This window comes from Spermophilus citellus (assembly GCF_964194105.1).
Source record: "Spermophilus citellus genome assembly, chromosome: 3".
NCBI lineage: Eukaryota > Metazoa > Chordata > Mammalia > Rodentia > Sciuridae > Spermophilus > Spermophilus citellus.
Window position 1 is genome coordinate 13070605 of NC_138184.1, and position 23561 is coordinate 13094165.

The 23561-nt window shown below is 40.0% G+C and overlaps 1 protein-coding gene and 1 pseudogene across 2 annotated transcripts; both read left to right on the forward strand.

The window, feature by feature from the left end:
* The first annotated feature begins 1032 nt into the window (after positions 1–1032).
* Positions 1033–1961, forward strand: LOC308643274 (olfactory receptor 7A10-like; annotated as a pseudogene). The gene has a single exon. The product of its transcript is annotated as an olfactory receptor 7A10-like (transcript).
* A 4893-nt stretch (positions 1962–6854) lies between these two features.
* On the forward strand, positions 6855–22951 carry LOC308643275 (olfactory receptor 7A10-like; the record flags this gene model as incomplete). The annotated part of the gene is made up of 4 exons (XM_081283182.1): positions 6855–6869; positions 8890–8976; positions 12277–12471; positions 22259–22951. The coding sequence occupies 4 exons, from the start codon at positions 6855–6857 to the stop codon at positions 22949–22951; spliced, it is 990 nt and encodes a 329-aa protein (XP_081139308.1).
* Between the last annotated feature and the right edge of the window lie 610 nt (positions 22952–23561).

Consider the following 23561-nt stretch of genomic DNA (forward strand, 5'->3'; position numbering starts at 1 on the left):
CCCCTTGAGGAGCTTCTCCTCATCCATTTGGGCCCAGAATGCACCTCAGCTTCTGTGACCATCATGCTATGGTGACATTCTGTGAGATCAAATTTCTCAGAATCCACACAGGAATGATATCATGCAGCTGTATTATCCTGTACCTGGCTGATTTCACTTCATAAGTGTCCCCCAGGTTTATCTATGTTGGCCCCAATGATAAGGTTCATTATTTTATTAATAGTTGAATATTATTCCTCTGTGTATCTGAACCAAAAATATTCCACTGTGTAACTGTATGGCCAATAACCTTAAGAAATATGCTCAAAATTGCCAACTCTCTGGGAAATGCTAATGAAAGCCTAATTCCAGTTGGAAGTGCTATTATCAAAAAGATCAAGAATATCAAGGGCCAGTCAGTCTGTGGAGAAAAGAAGGAATACTGACCTAGAGTTGGCAGGAATGCAAGTTATTGAAGTCATTATGGAAAACATTATGGAGAATCCACAAAATTTAAAATACAGTTATCACATGATGCAGCAATCCTATAACTGGGTATGTGACCAAAAAAATAAAATGTGTATTTTGATGAGATCTGCCCTTCCACGTTGACTGATGCACAATTCACTGTAGGCAAGACACAGAAACAGCCAAAGTGTTCATGAGGGGTGCTCAAGTTACTCTTCTCAAAGGCCTGAATAACTTTCTCATTAGAATTCTGAAATGCATGACTTCCTAGTGAAACATTCAGAATGAAACAGGAATTCCTCTTCAGAGGTGGCACAGGATCACTTAGGGTACTAGAGCCCACACATGTTCTATAGAAGTTGTTTATTTCCCTTCCTCTTGGATTTTATCTTTCTTTTTTGAGGTATATGGATGGTAACCAGGGCCTTGCATATGTTAGGCAACCACTGCAACATGAGATACACACCCATCACAAAAATTATTATTTACAGCAAAATATGTATTGTTTCATTTCAATGATGTAAGTAATATTTGTCTAGGGAAAATTAGTTATGCTCTTTTTCTCATTTCTGTAGTCACATGCATATGGAATCAGGGAATGGTACTCAACATTTAGAATTCCTTCTTCTGGGACTTGCAGAGGACCCAGAACTGCTGCCCCTCCTCTTTGGCCTTTTCTTGTCCATGTATCTGGTCACTGTGCTGGGGAACCTGCTCATTATCCTGGCCACCATCTCAGACTCACACCTGCACACGCCCATGTACTTCTTCCTCTCCAACCTGTCCTTTGTGGATGCCTGCTTAATCTCCACCACCGTCCCCAAGATGCTAGTGAACGTCCAGACACAGAGCAAGGCCATTACCTACAGAAGTTGCACCACCCAGATTTACTTTTTTTTACTCTTTGCTGGATTGGATGACTTCCTTTTGACTGTGATGGCCTATGACCGGTTTGTGGCCATCTGTCACCCCCTGCACTACATGATCATCATGAACCGCAGGCTCTGTGGATTGCTAGTTCTGGTGTCCTGGATTGTGAGTGTCTCCCATGCATCGTTACAAAGCTTAATGCTATTGCAGCTGTCCTTCTGCACAGACTTGGAAATCCCCCATTTTTTCTGTGAACTTAACCAGGTGGTTCAGCGTGCCTGCTCTGACACATTTCTTAATGACCTGGTGATATATATTATGACTGTCTTCCTGGGAGGTGGCCCTCTCACTGGCATCCTTTACACTTACTGCAAGATCGTGTCCTCCATCTCATCAATCTCTTCAGCTCAGGGCAAGTACAAACCTTCTCCACCTGTGCATCTCACCTCTCTGTGGTCTCCTTATTTTATGGCACAATCTTAGGTGTGTACCTCAGTTCTGCTGTGACCCAAAATTCACGCTCAATTGCAACTGCTTCAGTGATGTACACTGTGGTCACCCCCATGCTGAACCCCTTCATCTACAGTCTGAGGAACAAGGACATCAAGAGTGCTCTGAGAAGACTCTGTAACACAGGAAGATAAAAGTGTTAATTGTGCTGAGACTGAATAAGTGCCCATGATTGCAGGGCTCAGAGCCTCATAACCAGGATCCGGGATTCTTCACCGGAATGTGGAAGCAGTACTGGGTTCTTCTACTAACGCAGAGTTTCCATTTTTTGATTTCAACTTCGACATACAATCCCACTACACCATTCACATTATTGCACACTGTGATCACTATGAAATCCAACCCTTTCCCTTGTCATTTCCACGCTTGCCCCAAATTATTCCCATTTTGGATGAGAAATACTTGAAAATTCTCATTTATCTAAAAAGGTATATTTTTAAAAATAATCTCCAATGACGTATGTCATGTTAAATAATTGTTCATTTTGCTTAAAACATGCAAAATTACTATTCACATGTGAAAAAATGTATATAACAACTAAAGTTAATTTTAATAATTTTATTGTGGAAGTAAATCTGAGAAAATAAAATCTGATACTGTGGATTGAACCCAAGGCTGTTTAACCACTGAGCCATAGGCACAGTCCTTTCTTTTTTTTGTTTGAGACAGTGTCTTGCTATGTTGCTTAGGGGCTTACTACATTGCTGAGGATGGCTTTGATATGTGATCCTCTGGCCTCAGACTCCTGAGTCACTGGGATTGCAAGTTTGCACCATGCATGGATGAGAATTGATATTCAGTTTCATATTTTTGGTTTTTTCCTATATTAATTCCAAAACTTCCATTTCTGATAAGGTAGGCTTTAAATTACCAAGGTATTATCTGATCATTAGGTTTTATTCTCACTCTTGGATTGTGTTTCTATTTCAGCATGGTGTCCACAGTGCCTAACATAGTCATGGGCAAAACAGGTCATGTCCCCAGAGTTATCTACTCCACCATTTTCCCAGGTGCATATTTTGATGTGCTAGACAACACTTTTGAAATGCTAGCAATATATAAATGTTGAGCAGATTGATGATTCTGGGGGGCCAGACACTGGGCAGGGAGAAAGGTGGATGGGATTGTAACAGGGAAGAACATGGGATCCTTGACTGCTGGAAAATGTTCTGTATGTTATTTTAGATGAGCATAAATAACTGTAAATATTAAGGAGGTTCAGTGTGATATTTCCACACATGACCACGGTATATACTCATCAAATATAGCCATCCATTATCCACCCTCTCCAACCTGATGTATAGTAATCTGTATTCTATATTCAAGTTAGCATTTATTTTATTTTATTTTTATCTTCCTCATTTGAGAGAGACCATGAAGTACTTTTCTTTTGGTATCTGCCTTATTCACTTAGCACAATGTGCTCCGGTTCCATCCACATTGGCCCAAATGACAGCATTTCATCCCTACATAAGGATAAATGGTGTTCCATGTTTTATATATCCCACATTTTTTTCACTTCACTCCTCTGGTGATGGGCACTTAGATGGACTCTGTATCTGAGCCTGTGTGAATGATGTGGTAAGACATGAGCAGGGAGCTTCTCCTTGCTCTGTGTGTTCACTTCCTTGTTATCAGCACTGATAAGCTGCCTGTGATATTTTGCTCAGTGTTACCATGGTGGAATCTTACTAAAGGGTCTGTGGATTTATCTCTGTCTTTTTTTTTACTACCACATGTTAATCCACAACTTTCTCCCAAACCAAGTTTCATTAAGAATTATATATAAAAAGGGAAAGCAGAGCAAGCCATTTGTAAATAGTTTAAATGTTGATGCATTCTCCTTTCCTCCTGAACTTATGATTGCTGTTCAGTTTCTCCCATGGAATTGCAAGCTGTCATTGCTCTCCTGTTGCATCCTAGGCTTCAAATTACCCTGATGTGCTTTCTTCTAATGAGAGCTGGTAAATGAAAGACAACACCATCTTGATGACAATGTCAACCCAGACACAAAATGTACAAAGACTGTGGTAAAGTCTGCTTTTCATTTGGTCTAAAAATATTGGCTATTGAAATAAACAGATTTGGGACAAAAAGAAATGTTGGCGTATAACATTTCATTGATCTTGATCTCTGCTACATAGATACGAGACATGACATTACTGATAAATATTTCATTTAGAATATGGCTTTTACTTAAGTAAACCTCTTCTACTGCCCCCCCTTCTCCACAAACATAGGAACCACACACTGTTCTGGACTTGCCAGAATCCTGAGTTATCCTATTCTAGCAACCTCATGATTAACATAGCAGTGTCCTTAGCTTCTATCATTCTAGAATTTTGAGTCAGCTACCAGTCCAAAGCCTTTTCTGCATGTGGGTCTAAACTATTGGTAATGTCTTTGCATCATGCCCTGGTTATGCAAGTAAGAATTCTGTTACTATGACACAGTACCTGAGATAATTGATTTATAAGGAGAGAACATTTGTTTTGGATCATAGTTTTCATTATTCCAATCTGTTTTGGATTGGCCCCATGGCATGGCCCTATTGCAATGAGCACATGACGAGGGGTGGGAAGAATGTGGCCAAGGAAAGCTGCTGACCTCATGGCCTGGAGTTGGAAGAGATAGAGGAAAAGATGGGGGTCCTACAATCCCTTTCAGGGGCAATTCCCAAATGAACTAAGATTTCCCACTAGATCTTCCTCTTAGTATTTCTACCATCTTCCAATAGCACCAAATTCGGGACCAAGCTTTAATACAGGGCATTTGAGTGACACTTAAGATTGAAACTCTAGCACTGGTCTTGAGGTCTTCCTCAGTTCTGCGGGCACTTTGTTGTCTACATGACCTTGATGTGGCCTTGGTGTCAGCCACATATTGAGCTTCTTTGTCTATAGTCTGTGGAGCAGGGAGTTGGAGGGGTCAGATGGATGGTGCCCCAGTGAAGGCCCTGGCAGGACTCTCCTGAGCAGCAGTGGGCACCACATCAAGGGCCCAAAAGCCAGGCCTCTTCCATCCAGCCCTTGACGACTTCAGCTTTCACAGGTTTTAAATCCATTCTTCCCTGGGGTCTCACTTCAGGAGCTCCCTGTCCCCAGGACTGTTCCTGAGGTTCCACATTGGATCAGCCTTTTAACGTTCACCAGGAAACCTCAGTTGTGTGAACAGAACAGGGCACTTTCCCAGTTATCTACAATAAGGGATTGTCTTCAATTTTAACAAACAAAATTATACCTTTAACACGGAAACTCACAAGTGATGCTCCTGGTGCCTTTTAATCCTGGAAACTCTGTTGCAGAGAGGTGTTCTGAGGTGATGCAAATGAGACAAACTCTGAGGATTTTCTGCCTTTTTGTTGGATCCTCTTTCCTTCCCATCATCTTCAACTTACAGAACATTTCCAATCACACACATTATGAATTCCTAGAAATTCTGAACCCTACCTCATCTGTGCCTGCAACCGTGATGTCTAGTCCAGTTCCTGATAAAGAGTTTGTCCTGTGTGAATTTTAGTTGAATAGAATGAAAATTAGCAGATGGTTGAAGAGAAAGAAGAGAGTGTCTGAGCCACAAAACTACAGATGTGCATATTAGCTTGGATGCAGAAAAATAAATCCAGACTCATGGAGGTAGATCTTGATAACAACAAAATAGAGGGGATGAAATTAGCTTCCAAAGATGAACCTTCACTTCCCAATGTTCCTGGGGCACTATTCACAGTAGTCAAATGTGGTATATTTATAACTGAGTGCTCTTCAGCCTTCAAGAAGAATGAAATCCTCTTATTTACAAGAGAATAATGGTAACAGTTTCTTGTGTCCCATGAAAGAAGCCAGACAGAAGCAAACACTGCATGTGCTCCTTTGTGGAGGTGAAGGGAGCCTCAATCTACATACAGAATAGTGGCCCTGGAGGCTGGGAAGGAGGCAGGAGGAGGAGGAGGAAGGAGGCTGGATAACAGGTAGAGGAACACAGGTGAATAGGAAGAACCAGTCCTAGTGTGCCACAGTGAGTGGGGGTGGGTGGGGGCTGCAGTGCCCAGATCTTGTCATGAGTTTTATGAAGATCTGAAGTGAGGAGCGCAAACCTGGAATCATAAGGTAATGATATGGGAAGAGAAATTTCCCATGTACATGTGCTAAAGACATCACGTTCACCCTATGGATATGTACAATCACTTGTCCATAAATATTAAATTAAGATTTTAAAACTCCACTCAGCATTTGCCACTTTGTTGGACCATCTGATACACACTGTCTCTGGAGGTTCCTGGTCACTCCTTTACCAGGTAGCAGGACCTTATGATCACCAGGCAATGAACTTGAGGTCACCGAGGGCAGGCTATGGTCCCAGGCCTCATGTTAAGATGGCTCTAGAGAAGCTTTACTAAAGTATAAATTAAGCTCAGAGGAAACAAGAGCTTCAGATACAGACTCCTGCTTCTGGGATTCTCCCCAGCAAAGAATCGCTCTGTCTCTGGGTGTTGCAGATTTAGGACTACAACAAACACCAAGGTAAAATATTCAAAGTCCCCTTGATGATTTTAATGTGATTTTCTCTGTGTACTCATGAAATTGAGCACATTGTCATGTTCCTTAGCCATCTGCATCTATTCTTTTAGGTCACTGACTCAGGCACATTGACCAATTTTTCTTGCATTTCAAAAATTGTAATTGTTTTGAAATAATTTGTATATGTCTATTTTGACATTTGGGATTTCATTTAAATTTAAATTTAAATTTATTTTAGAGTAAATTCTATTGTTCATATTTGAGGTTTGTTATAGGTTAAATGTAGGTAGTAAATCATTACAATAATGAGACAAATATCCACAGCATAAAAATTTTTCCCCTAATTTTTAAAAATTTCTTAACAATTATTTAAATGTATTTCTAAGGAACTTGTTCCAATTCATTATACAAGACATTTGACTGCATGTTGACACATTATACATAAATGGAGTATGACTTCACATTCTTCTGGTTTCAATGATGTAGAGTAGTAATATAGGTCATATAATCATGTATGCACATAAGGTAATAATGTCTGATTCATCCTATTATCTTATCATTTTTTACATGCATAATTTAAAATGATTTATTCAATAGTTATTTTCTTTATTGTACAAATAGAGGATGGCATATTAATTCAATTCATGTATACAGTGTGTAATGATCATGACAGGACAGTCAACATTTCTATTTTCTTATACAATTTCAGAAACATGTGTAATTTACATGCAATAATTGCATGTAGGAATGGGTAAAGTGTAATACTTTAATACTTGTTTGCATTAAATAATGATAAAATGAAGATAATATTGCTTCCATCTCCTCCTAACAACCACTGCTCTGGAGACTTTGACCTCCTCTTTCCTGGTTATTCATAAAAAGATAGAAAACGTTACTATGACCTGTTCCCCTCATGTGCTCAACTGAAGAAGTGTTAATTAATGGTTAACTGTTTTTAAATATAATTGTTATAAAATTGGCATCCTTGATCCTATGGGAGAACCTGAGGTCACTGTGTGCTGGGCAATAAGCCAGGCACAGAGAGACAAGTACGGCAGGACCTCACTCACATGTAGAAGGCACAGAAGTTGCTCTCACAGGAGCTCAGAGCAGAATTCTGGTTCCCAGAGGCTGGAAAGGGTAAGGGAGCAGGAGGGACAGAAGAAGATTGGCCCCAGGATACTGTGTTGTAGTCAGGTATGTGGAATTGGTTCTGCTGTTCTGTCGCAAAGTACGGTCATGATAAGGTCTTGCATATTTCAAAAATGATGGAATCCAATATCCTTTGCAATTAGTGCTTTATAATTATACATAAATTTGGGATTCATTTTGCCATAATAATAAAGCATGGAATACAATTGGCTCCAACTTAACCTCAGTACCTCTCCTTTCTCTTCCTTCTCCTTCCCCTATTTCACTTTCTTTTTTTCTACCAGTCTGGAGTGTGTTCACCACAAAGAAAAGATAAATCTTGAGGAGGTAAATATGCTCACCTTGATCTGGTCATTACCCAGTGTATAAATTTATGGAAACATCATATAATGCACTAAAATATGTGGCATCAAAATGGCACCATTAATTTAATATCAAGAAAGTTAACACCCCCAGTGCCCTTTATTCTGAAATTAATAGAGGGAAACAAGCATGATGTTAGAACAATGTTGTGAGGAATAAATGAAGTTTGTGGAAATACTTTGTGGGTCCACAGAAAGTGGTCATGGTACCAGGTGTGAATACAACATGTATGCCTGTGGATTTCTAATTTTCTTAAGAGTTGAGTCATCCACCCACACATATCTGCAAGTACATACAGAATCACATTTCATTTTGAAATATGAGAGAAGAGATATGAAAAGAGCCAACTGTGAATGAGCATGAAATGAGAAGGGAGCTCAAGTCTTGGAGCCTGAAGAGATTCTTATCTCTTCATAACCATACTCACATCCTAAAGTAAGAGCCATCATTTGATCCCTCTTTAGAAATATGTGAGTCTATCAGGTGCATGACATTGCAGGTATTGTTGGCAAAGTGTGAGGTGTTGTCTTATGGATTCGCATTTTATACAAAAAAAGAGCTCACTCCTCTGTTAAAGAGGGATAGAAAAAATTTCTGGAGACACCAGAGACTGTGTACCTATGATGAGTCAGGGTTTTGAGGACATAAGATAACTCACCAGGGCAGGTTTCTTAGTTTCACATGTGGAAGAAAACTATAACTCACAGGAGGGGTATGGTGGAAGGAGGTCTGAACTTTGGTAAGATGGGTCCTGTAGATTGGTGGTAATATGCACCTGATTTTACTCTGCTCTCAGGGGAATCTATGCAAACTCTTCCTTTCCTGATTATAGACCAGAGTCCTGCAGGGAATTCAGGTGCTTAGTGGTTGCAGAATAAAGAAGGATATGTGCTTAGTGAGAAGATAGAGAAAGCTGTAGGCTGTGATTGCTCCTGCTCTGAGTGCATGCCCATGGGACATAATTCATTATTCAAGGTCTTCAAATCTGACTTGAGGACCAAAGCTGGACCCATTTCTGTTCTCTTTTCAGGGGTCAGAGCCTCCCTCTGCACCTTCAACATCCAGGGAAGAACTGGTGCATGTTCATGACGACCTTCCCACCAGAGATGCCATCAAGGTGAGTCTGAGAACACAGCAAACACTGCAGGAGAGGACTGAAGAGAATGGAAGCCAGAGCTTTTACCTGAGGTTCCCTGAGAGCCCAACTAGCCTTTCCTGCAGCCCAGACATGGTGGTGTCCTTTGCTAGATTAATTAATTTATTGATGGATTTATAAGATACTAAAAGTGCCCAGAAATCAGCAACACTGGGTCATTGTTGACCATGAACTTATGGTTACAGAATCTCATTTAGAAGATGGATGGGAGGTATGAAGGGTCAAATCAAAGTAAATGTAAGCCTGAGTACCTTTGCAAGGAAGGGGAATAGATCAATCCAGAATGAACAGCAGAGGGATGTACACTGGGGGGAGATCCTTTTAAAAAAAAATTACAATGGAGCATATTTCAGCACATTTTTAATATTTGTGAGAAAGATCCAGTTTTAGGATTTTTTTGTAAAAAAAAAACTCTGCATCAGAAATTCTTAATATAGATATATCACAGAATCTTCTTCCTCTCTTGGTATTATCCACATGAAAAATAAATTTACTTAATTGGTGAAAAATAGGAATGCTAAAGAGTTTTATATTGTAATTATTTCATAGCCTGTCAAGTAAGTGCATTGGAGTGATTTAGACTTCTCTATTTAAGAGTTTTAAAACTCTTTGCTTTCAGTTGGAGGGTATTCCTTCCCATTTTTTCTTTCTCTTTTATTTTGGCATTTTATTTTTTCAAACAGAATGTTTTTCACTGATTTTGATGTTGTACTTGTTTCTTTTCCATGAGCACAGCACCCATGTGGAGATGTATCTGTGGAGAGTGTCTGAAAGTCTAGAGGCTTTAATATCTTCCAACAGATGAGTGTTTGTTATTGGGCTCCTACCAGGGCTCTTCATTCTGAAGGATCTGACTCAACAATGTGATATTTCTTTTCTTGTGAATCCCCACTTTATTGAAAATGCCAGTGAAAGTTATTCTGCACTGATAAGTCAACTTTTCTACATATTTCCAAATTATTTTCATATCTCTCTTATGTCTCTGTGCCTCTTGATTTCCTCACTTTGACACAGGTGTATATCCAGAAGCCTCATCACCTTTGGCCAGCTGTTGGAAGGTGCTCCTCTTCATCATTTCACTAAAGATCATGTCCATCATCCACAAGTAAATTTGAATTTATTTTTCTTTAGATAAATCAACGTTATATCTGACTTCCAGTTCTTTTATTTCTAAGAGTCTAGCAATTTATTTTACATTTTATTCCTAGTACCCTGATCTGATCACTATAAAATATTTTCATGTATCAAAACATCACAATATACCCAATAAACTTATACAGTTATTAGGTGTCTAATAAAATAACACTTAAAGAAAATAAAAAAAAAAACAAGATCAACCAGGAATTGATGTCACATACGAAAAAAATGGAATCAATGAACTGGTGATTGATAAAGGAAAGGAGATTGAAAGCTCCTTATCCTGATTTGATCATGGTACAGCACTCACATATATTGGATTATCACCTATAGACTCTGAACAGGCACAATGATGCTATGAGAATTTTAAAACAAGGAGAAAGAGGCCTGCCATATCTGCTGAGAATCTAGGGAAAAGTCAATAGGTCAGGTGCAAGGAACAGCCACCAGGAAGACAGAGCTGCTGGTTCCTATTAAAAGTTCCCCACTTTGCTGTAGGTACTTTGGATATCTCCTGTTGTCAATTGTTGATCTTTGACCTTGGGTCATTTTTTCAAATGTGTATGAACTGTAGACACCTTGACATGAGGAAGAGGAAGAGTGGGAGGGAGGAGGGGAAGGAGGGATAGTACTGGGGACTGAAGGGGAGCAAAACAGATTCCCTGCATGTGAGATTGTGTCAGAATGACACCAACAGGGCTTGGGCTGGGGCTCAGGGGCAGAGCGCTTGCCTCTCATGTGTGAGGCCACAGTATTGGATCTTCAGCACCACAAAAAATAAGTAAATAGAATACAGGTATTGTGTCTACCTACAGATATAAATACTTTCAAAAAATAGCCCCAAACTTAATTATCACAGCAAAGCAATAATAAAACATTTAAAAACTAGGTCAAAAAAGAGTCACAACTTTGGTCTTTTAGAAAACATACTTTTATTGTTATGTTTTCTGCTGAACACCCAGCAAGGGTTACAGGGTTTGGAACGCTGCCAGGACAAAGGAAGTCTTTTCCTCCTGGAGAAGAGACACCTGGGCTTGCAAGGTCCTGTTCCCCTGGGTCAAAATAGCTCACTCTCTCTCTGCCCTCACCTCTTCATGTTCCATCCACCCCTTTGCCTTCTCTCTCCTTCTCTCTCTCTCCCCATTCTTCTCTATTTCTCTTCCTCCCTCTGTTGACTGCACAGATTTTCATGCTCCTTTTTAAACACAGGGAAGAGGAGCAGCATTCTTAAGTGGGTCTGCTCATTTGTTCATGGAAAGTGTGTCGAGTGGGCTCTGCAGGTGCCCTGTCCACATTCTGTAGTGAAAAGGTCATTTCAGCTGTGGTGTCGACACTCAGAGCCTTGTCAAGGTGATTAGTGCTGAGAGCCATGGCAGAAATACGACAAGTTATTCCAGTTAGAAAGTCTATTATACAATATTCAAAGATAATAAGGGCCAGTGAGTATGTAGAGGAAAAAAAAACTCCTTATCCAGAGTTCTTTGGAATGTAAATTAATGAAACCATTCTGAACGTAGGTTCTATAAAAATTAAAATTCAGTTATCGCATGATGCAGCAATCACAATATTGGGAATATAGTCAGAAGAAATGAAATGTGTGTAGTAGGAGATATCTGTCCTTCCATGTTTCCTGATGCACTATTCGCTGTATCCAAGTTACAGTAACAACCAGAGTGCACATCAGGAGCGCTCTTTTTATACTTCTCAAAAGCACTATTAATTTTCCCTTTAGAATTTTGAAATACATGACTTCCGAGTGAAACCCTGGGAGTGAAAGAGGAATTCATCAACAGAGATGGCACAGCATCCTTTAGGGGGACATGACAGACACATGCACGTTCTATAGAAGTTAATTACTTTCCATTCCATTGTTTTTTTTTTTTTTTCTTTTTGTGGGGAAAATGATGGAATCCTGGGCCTTGATCATGTTAGATAAGCACTCCTCCACTGAGCTGCATACCCATATGTAAAATTTAGTTTCTTTCCAGTAAAATATGCATTGTCTCACCTCAATGATGTAATACCTGTCTATGGGAAAATTAGCTATGCTCTTTTTCTCATTTCTGTAGTCACATGCATATGGACCCAGGGAATGATACTCAACATCTATAATTCCTTCTTCTGGGACTGGAAGAGGACCCAGACCTGCAGCCCCTAATCTTTGGATTCTTCCTCTCCATGTACCTGGTCACTGTGCTGGGGAACCTACTCATCATCATGGCCACCATCTCAGACTCCCACCTGCACACGCCCATGTACTTCTTCCTCTCCAACCTGTCCTTTGTGGACATCTGCTTCACCTCCACCACCATCCCCAAGATGCTGGTGAACATCCAGACACAGAGCAAGGCCATTTCCTATGCAGGCTGCATCACCCAGATTCACTTTTTTCTACTCTTTGTTGGGTTGGATGACTTTCTTTTGGCTGTGATGGCCTATGATCCATATGTGGCCATCTGTCTTCCCCTGCACTACATGGTCATTATGAACCACAGACTCTGTGGATTGCTAGTTCTGGCATCCTGGTTTGTGAGTTTTTTACATGCATTGTTACAAAGCTTAATGATGTTGCGGCTGTCCTTCTGCACAGACTTGGAAATCCCACACTTTTTCTGTGAACTTAATCAGACAATTCAATGTGCCTGCTCTGACACCTTTCTTAATGACCTGGTGATATATATTATGGCTGTCTTCCTGGGAGGAGGCCCCCTCACAGGCATCCTTTACTCTTACTGCAAGATAGTGTCTTCCATCCGTGCAATATCTTCAGCTCAGGGCAAGTACAAAGCCTTCTCCACCTGTGCATCTCACCTCTCTGTGGTCTCCTTATTTTATGGCACAAGCCTAGGTGTGTACCTCAGTTCTGCTGTGACCCAAAACTCACATTCCATTGCAACTGCTTCTGTGATGTACAGTGTGGTCACTCCCATGCTGAACCCCTTCATCTACAGTCTGAGGAACAAGGACATCAAGAGCGCTCTGAGGAGACTCTGTGAGAGAGATTAAAGTGTCAATTCTACTAAAACTGAATAAGTGCCTGTGATTGCAGGGCTCAGTGCCGCAGAGCCTCAGAGCTCAGAACTGATTTTCTGTATCAGAACCTGGAAACAGAACTTGCTCCTTCTCCTTTACTCCTGCGTTTCCATTTCTTTGATTTCCAGTTCCTCATACAATTCCACTGAGTCATTATTTATATTGCGCATTGTGATCTCTATGAAATTCGATCCTTTTCATTTGTCATTTGTGAACTTACCCAAAATCATTCCCATCTTTGGATGAGAAATACTTGAAAATCCTCATTAGTTAAATAAGATATAATTTTAGAAATAATTTTTATCTCAAATGACATACACCATGTTACTTAATTGTATATTTTGCTAAAAAGAGTACTAGTTTGTATTCACATGTCAAAATAATATTTATCAATTGAGGCTATTTTCATGACTGTGTGTGGAAGGAAGGATGAGAAAAAAATATTTGGAGTACTATGGATTGGACCAAAGGTTGCTTAACCACTGAGCTATACCCATGGACATTTTTGGGTTTTGTTTGATATAGTGTCTTGCTAAGTACTTAGGTCCTCATTAAATTGCTGAGGCTGACCTTCATCTTTCATCCTCCTGCCTCAGCCTCCTGAGTCACTGGGATTGCAAGCATGCACCACCCTGCCCAACAGAGAATAGATCTTCAATTGTGTGTTCATGATTTATTTCCTGGAAGACTTCCAGAATTTCCAGTCTTCATAAGGTAGCCTTTAACATACCATGGTGTTAGCTGGTCATTAGGTCTTATTCTCTACTTTTTGAACCCTGTTTCTTTTTCAGCATGGTGTCCACAGTTCTAACATAGTCATGGGCAAACAGGTCCCCAGAGGTAACTATTTCACCATTTTCCCAGGCACACATTTCTATGTGCTAGACAACACTTTTGAAATGCTAGCAATATATAAGTGGTCAATAGATTAATGGTTTGAAGGTCCAGGCTCTGAGAAGGGAGGGGAGTAGATGGGTTATAACAGGACAAATCTCGGGACCCTTGACTGATGCGAGCTATTCTGTATTTTTTTTATGATCATGAATTATTGTAAATGTGAGGTTCAGCATGACATTTCCACACCTGCCCATAGTGTGCACTGATCAAATCAGGCCTCCCTTTATCCACCCTCTCCAACCCCTTCCCAACATCTATAAATCCCTATCCTTTGTTCAGGGTGACATTTTACTTTTTTTTCAAACCTCTTCTTGAGCCACCATGAAGTACTTGTCTTTCGGTATCTGCCTTCTTCACTTAGCACAATATCCTCCAGGTCCATTCACAGTGCCCCAAATAACATGATTTCATCCTTACATGTGGCTGAGTATGTTCAAGTTGTGTATATGCCACGTTTCTTTCCTCCTCTCATCAGGTGATGGGCACTTAGGTGACTTCACAGAGTAGCTATTGTGAATGAAGCTATAATAAATATGGCCATGGACAATTCTCTTTGCTGTGATTTCATTTCCTTGTTATCAGTGTAAATACCTGGCTGTGATATTTTGCTCATGTTACCATGGTGTAAGCTCACAAAAGGGGCCTTGGATCTTTTCCTGTCAGTATTTACTACTGCCTATTAATCTACAATTTTCTCCAATGAAAAGTTCAATTAAAACTATAAATTTAAAAAAGTGATGTACATCTGAGGAAGCCGTTTATAAACTGTTCACATTTTGATGTGTTTCCCTTTCCTCTTGAACCTGTGATTGCTGTTCACTTTCTCCCATGTGACTGTAAGCTGTCATTGCTGTCATGGTGCATCCTGTGCTTAAAATTACCCTGTGTACATTCTTCAAACAAGAGCAGGAAAATGAAAGAGAACACTGACTTGTTGATAATGTGCTTTGGCTTTCTGTTAATCCAGACATAAAATGTACAGAAGACTGTGGTGAAGTTTGCTTTTTGATTGGGGTAAAAGTGTTGGATATTGAACTATACACATTTGGGACAATAAGAAATGTTGGCATCTGATGTTTCATTGTTCTTACTCTCTGCTGTGTAGAGAAGAGGGAAGACGGTACAGATGGAAGTGTGATTTACACTGTGGCTTTTACTATTTAAGAACCTCTCCTACTGACTCACTACTGCGCACACATGGGAAGCCCACACTGTTCTGAGATCTTGCCAGAGTCCTGAGTTCCTCAGTTCAGGCAACCACATTAATAACATAGCAGGGTACTTAGTTTCTATCATTCTAGGTTTTTATCTCTTCAAACTCATTCTCACATCTGAAATCAAGAACCATTATTTGGTTCCTCATTATAGAAATATAAGTTCATTACCAGCATGAAATTTCTGGTATCATCAGCAAAGTGTGATGAGAGCAGGAGGTGCTGTCTTATGTTTTCACATTTCACAAACAAACAAACAAACAAACAAAAACAGCTCACTCCTCTGATTAAAGATGGAATGGAAAACTTCTGAGATGCCAGAGTCTGTGTCCCCAATGTGAGTCAGTGTTTGGAGGACACAAGATACCTAACCAGGGTAGATTTCTTAGTTTTAGACATGGGAAGAAAAGTGGAACACAAAGGGTGGATGTGGTGATGGATGGTGGGACATTGGGATGTGAGGCTCTTGGAATGGTGGTAAAAAGGGACAGATTAATAGCACTCCACTCTGATCTCAGGGGAATCTATGAAAACTCTCACTTTACTTATTATAGACCAGAGTCCTCCAGGGAAATCTGGTGCTTAGAGGTTGGCATAAAAAGAAGGACATGTGCCTAATGAGCAGATACAGAATTCTATAGGCTGTGATTGCTCCTGTCTCCCTGAGTGCACACCCTGGGGCACATTGATTCTTCAGGATCTTGAAATCTGACTTGAGGAACAAAGCTGGATCCATTTCTGTTCTCTTGTCTGGGGTCAGAGCCTCATTCTGCACCTTCAACATCCAGGGAAGAACTGAAGCCTGTGCATGAAGACCCTCCCATCCGAGATGCCGCCCAGGTGAGCCTGAGGACCCAGCAGACACTGCAGGAGAGGACTGAAGAGAAGAAAGGCAGGAGCTTTCACCCGAGGTTTCCTGAGAGCCCAACTAGACTGGCCTGCAGCCCAGAGATGGTGGTGTCCTTTGCTAGCTTAAGTAATTTATTAATGGATTTATAAGATACTAAAAAGGAGAAGTGACCAAGAAATCAGCAACACGGGGTCACTCTAGACCATTAACTTATGGTGACAGAATCTCAATTAGAAGAGGGATTGGAGGCACTAAGTGATTCAAATAAAGTAAAATGTAAGTCTGCTTACCTTTGCAATAAAGGGGAATGGATAAATCCAGTATGAAGTGTGGAGAGACATGCACTGGAGGGAGCTCATTTAAAAAAAAATTATAATGCAACATGTTTCAACCTATTTTCATATTGGTGAGAAAGATCTAGATTTAGGAGTTTCTATAAATAAATTTCTGCAGGAGAAAATCATGATATAGATATTTCATTGAACCCTCTTCCTCTCTGGGTATCCACATGGAAAATGAACTAACTTAATAAGCGAAGATGAATATGCCAAAGAGTTTTACATTGCAAGTATTTCACAACCTGTAAGATGAAGTCAACAGGATGGCTGTTGACATATTTCAATTTGTTAAGACCCTTTGCTTAGGGTTTGAGTCTATTCCCTCTCATTCTATTTTTTTTATTTTTTTATTTTACTTATTTTGCATGCTGTCTCTAGTTTCATTTACATAAGCACAGCACATAAGTGGAGCTGTATCTGCGGGGAGTCTCTGAAAGTCTAGAGATTCTAAAGTTTTCCAATAGGCCAGTGTTTGTTATTTAGCTCCTGGCAGAGTTTTTCATTCTGAAAGATGTGACTCAATACAAATTTCTTGACTTGTGAATCCTTGCTTTAAACAAAAATGCTGGTGAAAGTTCTTCTGCACTCCTTGCATTCAGATATTTCTTGACTTGTGGATCCTTGCTTTAAAAGAAAATTATGCACTCCTTGCACTAATAAGTCAACTTTTCAACATATTTCCGACTTATTTTCATGTCTCTCTTAGGTCTCTGTGCCTCTTGATTTTCCATGATTCATTGTAGGCATTGCTCCTCATCATTTTGCTGGAGATTACATCCACCATCCACAAGTATATTGGAGTTTGTTTCTCTATAGATAAGGAAGATTTAATCATAACTTTTTACTCTACTTTCTTATCTTTTATTTCCAAGGCTTTAGCAATTTATTTTTACATTTTCTTGCTAGTACCCTTTTTGATCATTATGCAACATTTTCATGTATCAAAACATCAAAATATGCCCCATAATCATATAATTATTATGTCTAACATGCACAAAAAATTTTTAAAAGCCCCAAAACCAAGAACAATCATGAAATGACACACACAAAACAAGCAAAGTAAAAAGATAAGGAAGTAGAGTAAGGACTTAAGGAGATTGAAAGGCTAATTACCCTGATGTGATCAACACACAACACATACAAATATGGAATGATCACATATATACTCAGTGAACCGACACAATGATTCTGTAATAATTTTAAAATAGTGAGAAAAGGCTGCCTTATCTGCAACACAACTAGGGACAAGCCAATAGGTCAGGTGAAAGGGGCAGAACTAGGGAAGACAGATCTGCTATTTCATATTCAATGTTCCCCACTTTGCTGTATATATCTTGCATATCTCCTCTTGTGAGTTGCTGATATTTGACATTTGGTCATTTTCTTTCTTTTGAAGTGTATGGTCTGTTGGGTGCCTTGACACAAGGAAGAGGAACAGTGGGAGGGAGGAGAGGAGGGAAAAGGGAGGTACTGGGGACAAAAGTGGAGCAAAGTATATTCCTTGCATGAGAGTCTGTGTCAAAATGACCCCGACAGGGCTGGGGCTAGGGCTCAGGGACAGAGTACTTGCCTAGCATGTGTGGGCACTGGGTTCAATTCTCAGAAAAAATAAGTAAATAAAATACAGGTATTGTGACCATCTACAACTAAAAATATTTAATGACCCCAACATTATGTATCACTGCAATGCAATAATGAAAACATTTAAAATCTAGATTGAGAAAATGATGTCAATACTTTGGTGTTTGGGGCAAATGTATTTTGCTGCTTAAGGTTTTTGCTGGGCACTCAGTGAGGGTCACTGGGATTGGAATACTGCCAGGACCAAGGCAGCCATTTCCTCCTGGAGAAGAGAAACCTGGACTTTCAAGGTCCTGTTCCACTTTGTCCACATCAGCTCACTCGGTCTCTGCCCTCACCTCTTCAGGTTCTGTCCACCACTTTGCCTTCTCTCTCCTTTTCTATCACTCCCCCTATTATATTCTATTTCTCGTTCTCCCTCTGTTAACTGCACAGCTTTTCATGTTCCTTTTTAAATAGAGAGAAGAAGAGAAGCATTCTTTTTTTTATTTCTTTCATACATGACAATAGTGGAATGCATTACATTCATAATTACCAATTCACAGCACAATTTTTCATAACTCTGTATATAAAGTATGTTCATGACAAATTATGCCATTATACATGAGCTCTCTTATTGATATTTTTTTGCATTACACTTCTTTTTTTTTTGTTTTGTTTTGTTTTTATTTTATTGTTGGTTGTTCAAAACATTACATAGTTCTTAATATACCATATTTCACAGATTGATTCAAGTGGGTTATGAACTCCCATTTTTACCCCGTATACAGATTGCTGTGTCACATCAGTTACATTTCCATTGATTTACAAATTGCCTTTCTAGTGACTGATGTATTCTGCTGTCTATCCCATTCTCCACTGTCCCCTCACCCCTTCCCTCCCCTCCCCTCCCCTTCTCTCTCTCCATCCCCTCTACTATAAATCGTTTCTTCCACTTATATAATTTTTCTCCTACTCCTCCTTTCCTCTTATATGTAATTGTGTATAACCCTGAGGCTCACCTTCCAATTCCATGCAATTTCCCTTAACTCTCACTTTCCCTCCCGCCTATCATCCCTGTTTAATGTTATTCTTCTTCTCCAGCTCTTCGTCTCTACCCTGTCCTTGGTTACTCCCCTTATATCAAAGAAGACATTTGACATTTGTTTTTTAAGGATTGGCTAGCTTCACTTAGCATAATCTGCTCTAATGCCATCCATTTCCTTCCAAATTCTATGATTTTGTCATTTCTTATTGCAGAGTAATACTCCATTGTGTATAAATGCCACATTTTTTAATCCATTCATCTATTGAAGGGCTTCTAGGTTGGTTCCACAATCTTGCTATCGTGAATTGTGCTGCTATGAACATCGATATAGCAGTGTCCCTGTAGCATGCTCTTGTTAGGTCTTTAGGGAATAGACCAAGAAGGGGAATAGCTGGGTCAAATGGTGGTTCCATTCCCAGCTTACCAAGAAATCTCCATACTGCTTTCCAAATTGGCTGCACCATTTTGCAGTCCCACCAACAATGAACAAGTGTACCCATTTCCCCGCATCCTCGCCAGCACTTGTTGTTGTTGGACTTCTTAATGGCTGCCAATCTTACTGGAGTGAGATGGTATCTTAGGGTGGTTTTGATTTGCATTTCTCTGACTGCTAGCGATGTTGAGCATTTTTTCATGTACTTGTTGATTGATTGTATGTCCTCCTCTGAGAAGTGTCTGTTCAGGTCCTTGGCCCAATCTTTACCCCACACACTTCAGATAGAGCCCTAATATCCAGAGTATACAAAGAACTCAAAAATTAGATAATAAGATAACAAATAACCCAATCAACAAATGGGCATTACACTTCTTAATACACCTTTATACCACAATTTGTCATACCTGTGTTTGCATATTAGGTGGGTTCACTCATTTGTTCATGGAAAGAGTGTCAAGTGGACTCTCCAGGTACCCTGTCCACATTCTTCAGAGAAAAGACAAACTCAGCTTGTTTTGTGGAAGCTCACAAGCTTGTCAGGGTGACTGGGGCAGAGAGGCCATGGCAGAAATCAAGCTATGAGAGTGTCTGAGTGTGTGTGTTTGCCTCATGGAGGTCTCAGAAAAGGCGACCTGATGTTATATATTCCATGGTGATTCTTAGCAGCTAGAGGACAGAACGTAACCCTCAGGTGGTAGCAAGGAGGGAATCCTTTTGCAATCCACAGAATGTGTTTGCAGCAAATCTAAGGGCAAGAGGTTCAAGCAGTGAGGCCAGCTCACTCTTTAATATTCTCTGACACCATCTCTCATCACTCTTGGCCTTTTTCCTTCTCCTTGCCAACAGCTTTCTTTTATGCCTCATTTTGTTGAAACAAGCATGTTCCTTAGGACCTGTGCACTGACTGTCCCCCAATGAAGACCACTCCACTGAGGATGACTTGTGGCTCCTGCCCTGCCTTCCTTGTGGTCTCTCTTTGGATGCCCCTCTTTCTGCTAGTTTTCCCTGCATTGCTGTAAAACTACAACTACCTCTGCTCTTTCTTTTTCCTCTTAGAACCCATCACCATGAGACATATTAAGTGATTTTACCCATTTTTGCTTATGTGCTTTCCCTCTCTTTGGATAATGTGGACTTCTGTGTTTTAACTCATACAGATTACTCATCCAATGCATGGAACATACTTGGTAATCAGTAATTAGTTATTGCTTTATTTTTAATTGACATATAATTATACACATTCACAAAAATAACTTTATATCTACATACATATATAAATTGTATAATAATTTAACAGGTATGATTGGCTTAATTTTCTGAATCATTTATCATTTCTCTGTGACAAACATTCAAAGTCCTCCCCTCTATCTATTTTAAAATAGGGAACATGTTATTTTCCACTATAATTACTCTACTGTGCAATACATCACCAGAAGCTATTCCTCTTCTCTTACTGTAATTGTTCCCCTTGAGGAGCTTCTCCTCATCCCTTTGGGCCCAGAATGCACCTCAGCTTCTGGCGACCATCATGCCATGCTGACATTCTGTGAGATCAAATTTCTCAGAATCCACACAGGAATGATATCATGCAGCTATAGTGTTCCTGTACCTGGATGATTTGACTTCATAAATGTCCCCAGGTTCATCTCTGTTGTCTCCAATGATAAGATTCATCGTTTCATTAATAGCTGTTATTATTCCACTGTTTATCTGTACCACTTACAAATGGCCAATAGCTGTATTAAATGTGCTCTAAATTGCTAATTATCTGGGAAACGCTAATCAAAACTATGGTAGACTGTGGACTAACTGCAGTTGGAAGGGCTACTATCAAAAAGACAAGGATATCAAGGGCCTATGATTATGGGGGAGAAAAAGAATCCTGACCTAGTGTTGGTAGGAATGCAAGTTATTGAAGCCATTATGGAAAACATTATGGAGAATCCACAAAATTAAAATACTGTTATCACTTGATGTAGCACTCCTATTCCTGGGTATGTGGCCAAAGAAAATGAAATGGGTATTTTGAAGAGATCTGCCCTTCCATATTGACTGATGCACAATTCACTGTAGCCAAAACACAGAAACAACCAAAGTGCTCAGGAGGGGTGCTCCATTTACACTTCTCAAAGCCCTGAATAACTTTCTTATTAGAATTCTGAAATGCATGACTTCCTAGTCAAACCTTCAGAATGAAACAGAAATTCCTCTTCAGAGGTGACACAAGATCCTTTAGGGGACAAGAGCCACACATGTTCTATAGAAGTTACCTTTTCCCCCATTCTCATGGCATTTCTCTATTTTTGTGAGGTATGTGGATTGTAAACAGGGCCTTGCATATGTTAGGCAACCACTCCAACATGACCTACACACACATCACTAAAATTATTTATAGCAAAAATATGTATTGTTTCATTTCAATGATGTAAGTAATACCTGTCTGTAAAAAATTGTTATGCTCTTTTTCTCATTTTTGGTAGTCACATGCATTTGGAACCAAGGAATGATACTCAACATCTAGAATTCCTTCTTCTGGGACTTGCAGAGGATCCAGAACTCCTGCCCCTCCTCTTTGGCATTTTCCTGTCCATGTACCTGGTCACTGTGCTGGGGAACCTGCTCATCATCCTGGCCACCATCTCAGACTCCCACCTGCACACACCCATGTACTTCTTCCTCTCCAACCTGTCCTTTGTGGATACCTGCTTCACCTCCAACACTATCCCAAAGATGCTGGTGAACATCCAGACACAGAGCAAGGCCATTACCTATGCAGGCTGCATCACCCAGATTCACTTTTTTGTACTCTTTGCTGGGTTGGATGATTTCCTTTTGACTGTGATGGCCTACGACCTGTATGTGGCCATCTGTCACCCCCTGCACTACATGGTCATCATGAACCGCAGGCTGTGTGGATTGCTAGTTCTGGTGTCCTGGGTTGTGAGTGTCCTACATGCATTGTTACATAGCTTAATGATATTGCGGCTGTCCTTCTGCACAGACTCGAAAATAATCCCCCACTTTTTCTGTGAACTTAACCAGGTGGTTCAGCGTGCCTGCTCTGACACCTTTCTCAATGAGGTGGTGATATATATTGCTTCTTTTTTGCTGGCTCTTGGCCCCCTCATTGGCATCCTTTACTCTTACTTCAAAATAGTGTCCTCCATCTGTGCAATCTCATCAGCTCAGGGCAAGTACAAAGCCTTCTCCACCTGTCTGTCTCACCTCTCTGTGGTCTCCTTATTTTATGGCACAACCCTAGGTGTGTATCTCAGCTCTGCTGTGACCCAAAACACACACTCTATTGCAACAGCCTCAGTGATGTACACTGTGGTCACCCCCATGCTGAACCCCTTCATCTACAGTCTGAGAAACAAGGACATCAAGAGCGCTCTGAGAAAAATTTGTAACACAGGAAGATAAAAGTGTTAATTGTGCTGAGACTGAATAAGTGCCCAGGATTCCAGGGATCAGAGCCTCAGTAGAAGAATCCACAATTATTCACTGGAATGTGGAAGCAGGACTGGATCCTTCTATGTTAACACAGAGTTTCCATTTCTTTGATATCAACTTTGACATACAATCCCACTACACCTTTCACTTTATTGCACACTGTGATCAGTATGAAATTCAACCCTTTCCCCTGTCATTTCCAACTTGCCCCAAATTATTCCCACTTTGGATGAGAAATAATTGAAAATTCTCATTTATCGCAAAAGATATATTTTTAGAAATAATCTCAAATGACTTATGTCATGCTAAGGAATTGTTCATTTTGCTTAAAATATGCAAAATTACTATTCACATGTGAAAACTGAATATAACAAAGTTAATTTTAATAATTTTATTGTGGAAGTAAATCTGAGAAAATAAAATTTGATACTGTGGATTGAACCCAAGGCTGTTTAACCACTGAGCCATAGGCACAGCTCTTTCTGTTTTTTGTTTGAGACAGCGTCTTGCTATGTTGCTTAGGGCCTTACTACATTGCTGAGGATGGTTTGATATGTGATCCCCCTGCCTCAGACTCCTG